The sequence below is a fragment of the Magnolia sinica genome, chromosome 15, assembly GCF_029962835.1.
Source record: "Magnolia sinica isolate HGM2019 chromosome 15, MsV1, whole genome shotgun sequence".
NCBI lineage: Eukaryota > Viridiplantae > Streptophyta > Magnoliopsida > Magnoliales > Magnoliaceae > Magnolia > Magnolia sinica.
Window position 1 is genome coordinate 11,028,188 of NC_080587.1, and position 11,844 is coordinate 11,040,031.

The window sequence follows — 11,844 nt, forward strand, 5'->3', positions numbered from 1 at the left end:
ATTCACTGTTTGGATCACGGTTCGGTTCAGTTCTACATATCCCCAAATCAGATTCGAACCGAACTAAACGGTTCTTTATTTTTTGAAACCGAAACCGGTGCACTCCAGAACTAGACCAAACTGGACCATTTGGTCGGTTTCGGTCCAGTTCCACGGTTCTACCGGTTCGATGTGCACCCCTACTTAGTACGATAAGAGCATATTGAGTAACTCAGTACGCAATCCGATTTATGATGTAAGGGTGAGGTAAGAGAAATAGTTAGTGGGTTTTGTCGGGATGGGTTATGAGTTTAGCCTATATGGGCTTGGGTTTAGGTTCAAGCCCACTCATGGGGTATAAGGTTGTAGGTTTTCTCCCTTTCGGTGCTCCTCATGTACGTGGGCATTTGTACACTCACTTGAACAGTTTTGCATGTGCGCGGGTTGTGCAAGCGCAGGGTACAATCATACACGTAGATGGCCACTCACACACTCTTAGATCCACGAACGAGTACACACGGGCGCGGACACACACCTATGGTGGTCAAGGCACACGTATCTAGAGAGTTTGGGAAGATGCCGGAATGTCAGGTGTATTACATCTACACCATGAGACAAGTAGGCCAAGATTGTAATTGTTCATCTTTAAACCAATCTCTCTTAAGGAACATTGTGAACTCTTGGATCAGACAAAGTAGGTTTTGTGCCTCATCCCTATAGTTTATGTGATTTTTTTTTTATAACTGTCTATGTATGTGTTTCACTATCTTAGATTCAAAGCCATGACCATCAGTCAGTTTCCAATTAATGTTTACATGCAAGTGATTAGCAGATTTTGAGTTCATAATCTAAGTAAATCCAGAGTGCATGTTTTAAGAAAAGAGACCCTTATCTTAGTAATAGAAAATTTTAGTTATGTTTAATTTTCTTTAAACGGTTCAAGATTCATAATTGCCATGAGATGTTTTTGACGTAATAAGAAAATGATCTCAAGAATAGCAAAAACCTATAATGAGATCTTGGAGTTTAATGTGAGCTACGGGCTCAAAATTTTCATTACCATCTTAACCGTTCAATGTGACAATATTAGATTTGGTGCAATTTTATCTCTAGTATAAATTAATTGACAAGATCCTACACCATTGTGAGAATAAACATAAGAGTTTCAACTCAAGATCATTAATCATCTCATATTTACAATGAACAAAACGTATTAAGGTTGAATGTTCTTAAAAATGTTCATTCATGGGACCTTGCTTTTCTTAGTACAAGCTAGTGACTTCTTTATAAAGTCCTATGCCATTTCTATGCATTGTTTTTTCTCCACAAACTTTTAACCATTTCTCTTAATTCGTCATGAATTTGAGGGAGAGTTTCAGTCAAAGGATTTAGTGTATTTATTAGTGTAACTTTGCCAACTTCTTTGGTGTATTTAGTGTATTATAATAGGATATTCTTTATATTTGTACTATCTCATATGTATTTTACACCCAATTCTCTTTTAAATTACTAGTATTTTATCAACATGTATCTAGTAACTAATGCCAAGTACTTATAACACGCAAAGACATGAATGTATTCATACATTCATGAGTGTCAATACTTATTCTATCATATGTGCATGATCGTGTAATAAATTAAATAGTGTTGTTTTTAAATTTTATTTTATTCTTATTTTATATATATATATATATATATATATATATATATATATATATATATATATATATATAGTTTGCAACGGTCCCATTGAATAGAATAGATCTAAAATCAGTCATACATAGCTTACGAATATGTTTATTCACTACTGCAAATATATATATAGGCATGTATAATATTAGTTTGCCATGCAAAAATTCCATATTCTTATCACTTTTTAAATCGAACCTGTGCTAAGAAACCTCCAAGAGCTGGGCCAATAATCAATCCAATTCCCCCCGCTGTACTAACCTGATATGATATGATTAGAAGGTTATTATTCATCAATAGTGAGATAATGGATGACTAGGACTTGAATTTTGCTAGCATTGCACACATTCATTGCCTGTCCCTATGGCCCACCACATGTTGACCTAGACCATTCATCTAGTAGGCCTCTTATGAATGTGTCATGGGAAAATTCAAATTATTGTTCCCCATCCATTCAAACGTGTTCAAATGCTGATCCTGGTTTAACCATCCTTATATGGATGTTATGATGTTGAATAAGTAAGGCTTTTGCCATGCGACCCTTTTACTAGAGCAATTTACCAGAAAAATGACAAGGCAAAAAGGGTGAGCAATAGTGGAGAACAATGCCAGAAAACCTCTAAGATCTCTAAATGATATGCAAAGAGAAAAAGTTTCTTACAATTGATAATGCCAAAGCTTGATATTCTTTTCGACAAACTTCCGAAGCATATGCCTGGATACACTAAAATGCGAAATTTTAAAATATTCACAGTGAATAAGAGCATGTTTAGTCACACTAAATTTCATGAAATGTCATCAAATTCTACATGAAATTAGATTAAGTAATCATGAAGTATCATGATATTTGGTGCAACAAAACACACTTTAAACAAAATAAGGAAATGGAATAGCATGTCCAGTGAACTATATAGTGCTTGATCGCATAATCATAGGAATTTAGATTAGCTTTATTGACATTTGAAGTATGGTCTTTTATTTATTTGGCATAGCTGTAACATAAGCCATTGATTAGGCGGCCAATAATGAAATGGATTACGAATGAAAATATCTTCTATCATATAATCTTAACCACCCTTCTAAAATGTATAATTACTATAAGTGGTCCACAGCTGATAGGGCTTTATCATCCGGTTATATCATCTAATTTAGGAGATTCTGGCATATAAACCATCTATCACTGGGCCTACCATAGAAAATTCTCAATCTGAAAGGTGTACCTTTATTGGACCAAGTAGACCATTGAAACATCCAAGAAGAAACCTCATTGAAATTGCCATCCAAAAGCTTGTACTTAGGCCAAAGAGAGTGTTAAACACAACCCTAAAATAGAATTACGGACTGAAAATTTAAATAAGCCAAAAAAGGTCAACACTAAATTCATGTAGAAGTTTGAATTTGATAGGTAAGAAATATCAAGTAATACTAACACTGAAACAGTGCCAATAATTATAACAGGTTTTCGTCCACAACGATCTGCTATTATTCCCCCCAAGATAGAAGTTAAAGCTCTTCCGATCATGAAAGCGGATCCTTTAAGAAATAAAAAGATTTTATTTTCATCATATTGTCGACTGTAAAATCTAACACATAATCTATCAAATATACTCACCTACGTAACCTGCATAAAAGCCGATATCCTGTTCACTTTTGGCAATATGAAAGTCTCTTATCTGCAGAAATTATGGAAATGTCAATACATTTTAGAAACAACCAATAAAACATAAAGTTTAAGCAATTATAAAAGATTGTTAAGATGTATATGAAAGGTTAGATAATGAAGAACTTCAAAGCAATAATTTCTTTTTTTTATAATTACCACAAAAATTATAAAAGAAACACTATAAAAGAATATAATGGAGTAGGAAATAGGATTCATTACATATAGTAGATATCAAAACATCCACTTTGGCTAATGTATGTTGGAATTGCAATGAAAAGATTGTTGTAAAACAGATGTCTTAAATATGATTTTCACTGCGCTCATCGACCAGTCAAGGGGCTGGCTTGACAAGTAGAAGGTGCCCTTCGACCAGCTAAAGCCTGCTCGACTTGAAGTCTAGTGATGATGTATTTGAGATTTCTGGGTCCTTTGACCAATCAAGGGATAGGCTCGATCAGTCAAAGGTGTTCTTCGACCAGTTGAAGCCTTGGCTCAACCAGTCGAAGGTCACACAGATGGTGTGCGGATTTTGCACGGATTGCATAAATTTGATGCGGTTTCAGAGAGGTGCATAAGTGGAGTTTCCTAAACTATAAATAGGGGTCCTTAGGGCTTTTCTAAGCAATGCTAAGGCTTTTTAAAGGAGTTCCAAGGGTTCCTAAAAGGGTTTTAGGATTTTTAAAGGGTGTAGCAAGAGTGAGATTTGATGTTGTTTGAACCGGGTAAGTCCTTTCTCTTTGTAATTTCTATTTTCATAGTGGAATTCTGTCACTTTATGCCGTGGTTTTTTCTCGCAAAGATTTTTCATGTTAAATTGTGTGTTCTCTTGTGTGTGCTTGGTACTCTTGGATTGCTATCCTAGATCTATATTTGTGTGATTCTGCAACACAAATTCCAACAAAGATATATTGATATTTGATGCTAGATTCTTGATTTTGTTTGCTGTTTTATGATTCTATTATCTCCAAAGAGGTTCGCTTGATTTCTCAAGGTTGTTTGAATTGTTTAAAAAAATTCACAAGGTTGTTTGTATTATTTGAAAAAAAAAAAGAAAAAGGAACTAAGGAAATAAAATTGATTTCTTCATATGTGAAGGTTTCCCTTGTCTTCGACAGATAAGAGGATTGGAGAAATCGAATTCCTTTTCCTCAAGTTTCATATCCAAAGGGTCATATTCTTTTCCACCCTTAGACCAAAAGAAAGGGAAAACTCTTCCTTTTTTCGTAGCTTCCCTCAATTACGACAATATTCTTTTCTTATCTCCCTTTTGCCTTAATTGATATAAAAATGATACTTAGAATGTTCTTAATCTTTCTTTGACATATTGAATCACTCTCTTATGCGATTTTTTTTTCGTAACCATTAGCCTTGATAACTCCATGTTAGTTTTACCTTATCATATGTAATAACTCCCTCAATTCCAAAGTGCCTAAGGTACACGGCTGGACCCCATATATGCCACACAGGTGGCCAAATAATCGTAAACGTAATCAAGGATCATAAAGCCATACCCAAATCAAAATATCACTAATCAAACTGTACGAATCTTGCCACATGAGATTCATGAACTGATTTGATTGAATATCCATGAAAAGGCTTTTCTTTGGTTAATATGAGTCGATGGATGATTTCAGGACGTGCCGATTGGGCTAGGGAGCGATTTTCAGCTTAAAATGATATCGAATTTATCCATTCTGATTAAAACAATAAGTTATTCATCAAGTTAAAATCAACAAACGAATTCAAAATTTTCTATATAGACAAGGATAACATCTGTCTATCTTAAAGAGTACTGATTAGTCCAATGTAAGCATGTTGTAGAACCAAACCGCAGGCCCCACACACTTCAAGAGTAGGTCCTATAGTGGGATGGTGCGTCTCTAATACATATGCCAAGAAAGGCCGATGACACAACTACAACTCATATATCAAAAGGTGGGACCATGACGACACATACATAAAGGGTACGCCCATGACCACTCGCCTATCAAGGTGAATTTTGCACATAGTTAATGACCATGGAATACAAGTAAATATCTCAATGTGCTCAACTATCGGTGGACCCACAACGTACATCGAAAGTCCCCACATAAGCTAACCAATTGGATTGCAAATGAACATCATAGCGGGCCGCATCACTTGGTGGGCCTAAACGGTTGGAGGCTAGTAAACATTATGATAGGCCCGAGAAAAGTTTCAACGGTGGGCATTATAATGCCTCATGATGGGCCACGCCCTAAAATAATATGAGTGACGTGGGCAGAACGCATACAACATGGCAGACTCCTCAACGTGGGGCACATGCTATTTTTGCAAGCTGTTTCCATAGCATGGGCGGTCGCCGTGGGACCTAAAAATCACCATCGTAGGCCCAAGAAGGTTGCAATACCTGGGCGCCCCAACACAGCCCCGTATTAGGCAGTACGATCCACTTGAGCTTCGGATCTAATCCATGTTCGGGACCATGCACTGAGATGAGCTGTTAAAACAGATGGACGGTTGGGATTTACAACCCATCATCAAGGTGGGCCACACCTGCCACATAAAAGGATGGCTGGGATAAAACATAAATATTACAGTGGATCTTATGTGGGCCACAACAGTGGTCCTTGAAGCAATAAGCCCCATCAAAAGAATGGATGGATGGATGGCATGGTTTACAGGACACATCAAGGTGGGGACCACACGAGGTATATGCTTCATTGCTGGACTCATGTCCTAAAATAATCAGGCAAAACGATTGGATTGCAAGGTCTGTACAGTCCAACAGATAGACGGTGGGGATATATCACATGTGTCATGGTGACACCCAAGGAGATCTCAGCTGTAGGTGGGGTCAATTTGATGGACGGTGTGGATCTAGGGCACATGCACCACGGTGGGTATCTGGAAGATTTCAACAGCGGGCATTGGGAAGTTTTTGAATTGTAAGACGTCCAATCTCAATCGATTTCAGGTGTGCGGCCCGGGGGTGTTTCAATGGTAGGCGTTAATCTCCACAGTTTTCCATGGTGCTGTCCGGCTGAGAGTTGGATCTGTCTCATTTGGGGCTGGACAAGAGGATGGACGGTGTGGATTCCTCATGGGCATCACGTGGGCTCCACAGCATGAGTCCTTTTAAACAAGATGGAAAAATAGATGAACTGGGTGGATTGATCATGGGCATCTGTGTACCCTAGGAAGGTTTTAATGGTGGAACATCCATCCACCAGGGGGTTGGGGTGGGACCCACTTAGGAATGTTTTAACAGTGTGGAAGTTTGTGCGGAAGAGTGAGCCCTTAAGATTTGATGGTTTACACTATATGAGATTTCCACAAAGTCGAAGATAAACGGTTCAGATCTAGTAATTCACCTAACCACTATTGGAGTAGATGGGTCTAATATGCCCTTTGATTCTACGATTTAGATGGCCTCAAATTATGATATATGACGTATATAGTCCTAAAGATAAACTAAATAAATAAATTTCAGTATACCACTTTCCTCTTATGTTATTGGTAAGAGTCTTTTTACTCTCATTATTGCTTAACGTGTTATTCCTCATCTCATTTATGGGAAGGATGACGAGTTTGGCCAAACTATCGGTCTTATCTTATTTAAATCTTCATTTAAAGTTAAATTTAAAACATAAGATAAAAAATGATTAATAAAAAGAAGACTAACTTCATGAGACTCACCCCACTAGTGATTGCTGTGCCCCATTGGCCTATGTCCAACACAGTGGACGTCAATCCTCATTGTTTCCATTGGTGCGGCACATCTGAGCATTGAATCTAGCTCACTTAATGGGCTGGCAACATGGTGAGCGGCTGAGTATCATACATCCTAGTGTAGGCCCCACTGACCAGCGGGCCCCACTTCTAAAATAAGCTAGAAAAATAGATGGACAGCATGGCTAACACAAGTACAATACATTGGACTTGCGTCCTAAAACAATCTGGTAAGACTAACATTGAAATGACGTGTGTTTTGTAGGCTAATCATGAGAAAGGACTCAGATCAAGAGCTTAGAACACCGATGGACATGATTTACTATTGATTTTGCATGATTTAGTGAACGATCAAGATGCTACGTGACTCTAGTATATATGCCTATTTTAAACAGATCTCATGATCTATTGATGACATTTTTGAATTTCATTTTTAATTCGAAAACGTAATTTGTAAATCCAGCGCTACAGAAGCTACCGTAGGGAGCATACGTACCATGAAATATAGGAATGGAAATAGGGAAGATATTGGCAATGCTGAAAAATGTAAAGAAAACTGAGATTAGGACAGTTATATATACGAAAAATGCATGGCTGAGAAGCTAACATGGGATATATGTGAGATCGGTTCCATTGATCAGTTGAGGCCCGCCACGAACATACCATGCACCAAAAATCAGGCTTGTTCATTAATACAGTGGGCCACTCATACGAAGAAAGTCGAAGTTGAGGTGTATTATTCATACACAGGTGGTCTGACATGATGAGTGAGAAGATGAGTTACGCAATCATATGGGAGATCTCGTCCATTGATCAGTCGAGAACTTTTGTGCACATACACTAGCAGAAAAATCATTTCAGTCCACTCATCTAGTGGGCCACACTATATGAGGATATCCAACGGTTAATGGATCAACTGTCTATATTTCACATACAGATGTGGTTGATCTGATGAGTGGGCCTCACCTGATTAATGGAGAACAATTAATCATAAACCAGATGTAAGAAAAAAAAAATTCTTGGTTAGTGAAGAAGTTCATCTACAGCTAAAGCCACACTTGTGAGTACTGCTGCTAGAAAGATATGATATCAGACACAGATCCTATTGCATGCAGATAAAACAATCCACAGCGTCCAATTCACAGGACTTGTTGTGGATGGTGCATGGCCCAAAATTGACATTGATCAGACGATGTTAGACATTTGATTTGGACCATTAAATTTAGATAGCTGACCAATTTCTGTGGCCATCCATTTGATGGAAACTGATTGAATGGTGAGGATCGCATTGGTTGATTTAGTGCAATTGAGGGATATGATCCATCTACTATGGGCCTCAGAAAGTGGATGGTCTGGATTTCTGTAGAGTATGCATATGTGTGGTGGATGAGTAGACCACATACATAATGAGCAATCTTGACCGTTGGTATGTTGATTTAGTGCAGTTCCAGGATATGATCCATCCATCTATTATGGGCCTCACAAAGTGGATGGTCTAGATTTCTGTAGAGTTTGCATATGTGTGGTGGATGAGCTGACCACATACATAATGAGCAATCTTGACCGTTGGATGTTGATTTCCATATTGAATGAAGAATGCCCCAAAAATCTACCAGAGACCATTGGTCTGTTGGGCCAGATAGTGAATGGACCACGCCCCATAAAATCTCCCCTATTGGACAATCCTATCCATTAAAGTTCGGCCTTTTTCTCAGTTGAATGTGGACCGTCTATCTGTGGGCCACGAATTGAAGGATCACAAAAGATGATCATAATTCAGCTTGTCAACGGTCTGGATGGAATAATTATCTAGATCTAAATAAGAAAATATGAAATAAATCTATAACATCAATGGTTCAGATTGTACAACAACATGAGATATGGGCCTCGCGGATCAACGGTAGATTTCAAAAGAGCAGGCGAAACGACTGGTCCTAAAGAGACCAAGCAAATATTAGATCAGCTCTGGCCTTAGATTGCCGAGTCAGCATCCTTCCTTTCGGACGCGGTTTTCCTGGAAAGCCTTCCATGGGAAGTTCCTGCGCAAGGATGCTAGGTGGGGCCATGATGTTTATGAAAAATCAAGACTGTTCATCCGTTTTTCCAAATCATTTTAGGACGTGAGACCAAAAATCATTAAATCCAAAACTTAAGGCAGGAAAAACTGGAGAGTGTATCCTACCGTTGAAACCTTCCTAGCTCTAACTTGATGTTTATATACCATCCAAACTGTTTATAAGGTTATTCACACTTGCATGGAGTTTAAAAAAAAAAAAAAAAAAAAAAATAAAATAAAAAATCCCGATACGAGACTGTTGTGGCCATACGAATGTTTAGACGGTGGTAACTGAATCTACACTGTTTCCTCTCGTGTGGCCGACTTGAGTCTTGGATCCATATGATTTTTGGTCTCCTGTCCTAAAATGACCTGAAAAAACGGATGGACGGGTTGGATTATTTAGAAACATCATGGTGGGCCCAACTTAGCATCCCAACGCAACAACTTCATGTGAAAGCCTTTAGCAGGAAATCCGCGTTCCTTCCAAAGCAAAAGCACTCCAACCAACAACTGAATCCTGTTGCAGTATCTCCCATTCATTTTGGGAGCGTTTGGCCGTACATCCAAATCGTGATTGGTGGGGTACACTTCGATCAATCCGATTAAGGTGGGCCACTAGTAGAGCAACAAGACACTCAATCATGATAGAATGAATGGCTGAGATGTTATAATAATAAATCTAAAATTCAATGAGTGGCACTTACCGGTGCAAAGAATCACGATCCAAATATAGAAGAATTCCTTGAAAGGGATTCCGCGCCGTTTTTCATTGATCTGATCTTGCCTACAACCAGGGCAATTCTCATAGTATACTTTCTCCAGCAGCGGTATTCCGATCTCTGCCATTGAAATCACGCCAAACAGGATTTTGACTAAAACCCAAATCCCCCCCTTTTTTTGGCCGAACCTACAGCTGGGTAGAAAGGAAGGGATCTCTGTCTTTTGTAGCCACTTAAGCAGAGCTAATCAAAATTCAAATCTATTTGGAAAACACAACCAAACATCCCCATCCGACCATTGCCTACAGCCAGGCATCATTGCAATCGCTCTCAATGCATCTCGAGATAGGCTCTAGAAAGGTTTTAACGGTGGAAATCATTATTCCCATTGTTTCCCATGGTATGGTCCACTTTAGCTTTGGATATTCTTCAATTTTGGGCTCAACCCTTGAAATGATCTGAAAAAACGGATGGACGGTGTGGATAAGCCATATACATTCACGGTAGGCTCAACAGAGTTTACTCGGTAAGATAAAAGCATACTTGAATGTATGTGGTTTAGTGTACTCAGCTTAGTGTACTGAGTTACTGAGTTACTCAGGAGGCAATCCGCTTCCCTACTTATTGTAATTGGCCATGGATCAATACTGAACATAAATTGAACGTTGGATAATGATGCCCTCTTTTATTAGGATGCTGCTTCGGTGGATCCTAGACTTTGGGGCCCACCGTAGCGTATGTGCCTTACATCCATGCTGTCCATCGTTTTTCTTCATATCATTTTAGGGCACGATCCCAAAAATCAAGCAGATCTAAATCTCAGGTGGATCACATCATAGGAAGCAGTGGTGATCGAATACCCACCAATATTGAAAACCTCTTGGGAGCCACCAAAGTGTTTATTTGCCATCCTACCCCCTGATAAGGTTACAGGAACTAGATGAAGGGACCACACATATAACAGCTTGATCCAAAACTTTTGTGGCCCACGAGAAATTCTTTAGAAGTTCTTCTATTTCTCATGTGGATTCGAGAGATATCTTGTGAATTCAATAGTGCCTTGTGGATTCAAGGTGTTTATCGATTAAGGAAGACGGTCCTCGACCTCATCACGTCTTCCTTATGTAAGATATGATACCATGATTGAACCAATCCTTCCCGTTGTTTTCAAATATTGGATGGACTTTACATGGGACCAAGTGCAATTTTATACCGCCTAATGTTGTTATCGATGTTTCAAATCTTCACATAGTAGGGTCTATCCATGCTGTCGAGCACAATTCGATGCTATTGAAGGATGCTCAATACCATTAGAAAAATTTAGAAAATCTATGTTTTATTGCTGGAACGTTTAAGTGTTTTCTCGATGCCATCAAAAGAGTTTAATGCCATCGAAGTCACATCAAAGGTGCCATTGAGCGCGCTTGCAGAATTGCGTAAGTGCAAGATTTGTTTCTAATTTCGAATGTGATTTTCATAGAGATTATATATGGATGTAATCGGGATGTGAGATGAAAATTAGAGGTGTTCTAGATTTTCCAAATTCATTACTGAGGGTATTAAGGGCATAACTTGGTTGTGAGGGGGATTCGAGGCTTGTTAGAATCAATAATATTTATCTTTTGTAATTTTATGCTCTCGTAGTGTTTTACTATCACTTTGTGCAAGGATTTTATCTCACAAGAATTTTTCTACATAAAATTCGGTTTGTTTGTATTAGGACTTGACTGTGCAATTATAGTACTTTTCTTGATTTTATCTCCGTGTGCTTCTACGATTCTCCAACAAATCTCACCTAATACCAAATAACATGTATCAAACATGCCCTCACAATTACAATAAGGAGATTTATGGGGGCAATGGTTAATCCATAATGGGTGCAACAAACCAATGGTCTAGATCATTGGTTCATGGGTTCCACTCGCTAATGATTTTATTTATTTATTTTTGTAATCTCTCAAGTAAGAATGGAAAAATGTCTTAAAAAAATATCCAACCACAATCACCATAGTCTCTAGATCCTT

General features: G+C 38.3%; 1 protein-coding gene across 6 annotated transcripts in view; it reads right to left on the reverse strand.

The window, feature by feature from the left end:
- Window positions 1-10,017, reverse strand: part of LOC131227426 (protein ZINC INDUCED FACILITATOR-LIKE 1-like) — a 32,660-nt gene extending 22,643 nt beyond the window's left edge. For 4 of the 6 annotated variants that reach the window (XM_058223233.1, XM_058223234.1, XM_058223232.1 and 1 more), the window contains exons 1-7: window positions 9,806-10,017; window positions 7,539-7,579; window positions 3,281-3,341; window positions 3,099-3,201; window positions 2,889-2,991; window positions 2,330-2,392; window positions 1,867-1,929 (exon numbers count right to left, since the gene is read on the reverse strand). In XM_058223233.1, the coding sequence (XP_058079216.1) occupies window positions 1,867-1,929; window positions 2,330-2,392; window positions 2,889-2,991; window positions 3,099-3,201; window positions 3,281-3,341; window positions 7,539-7,579; window positions 9,806-9,947 (576 nt within the window). In that variant the 5' untranslated portion in view covers window positions 9,948-10,017. The remainder of the gene's footprint in view (window positions 1-1,866; window positions 1,930-2,329; window positions 2,393-2,888; window positions 2,992-3,098; window positions 3,202-3,280; window positions 3,342-7,538; window positions 7,580-9,805) is intronic. The other 2 variants (XM_058223235.1, XM_058223231.1) reach the window with 1 other exon arrangement.
- Between the last annotated feature and the right edge of the window lie 1,827 nt (window positions 10,018-11,844).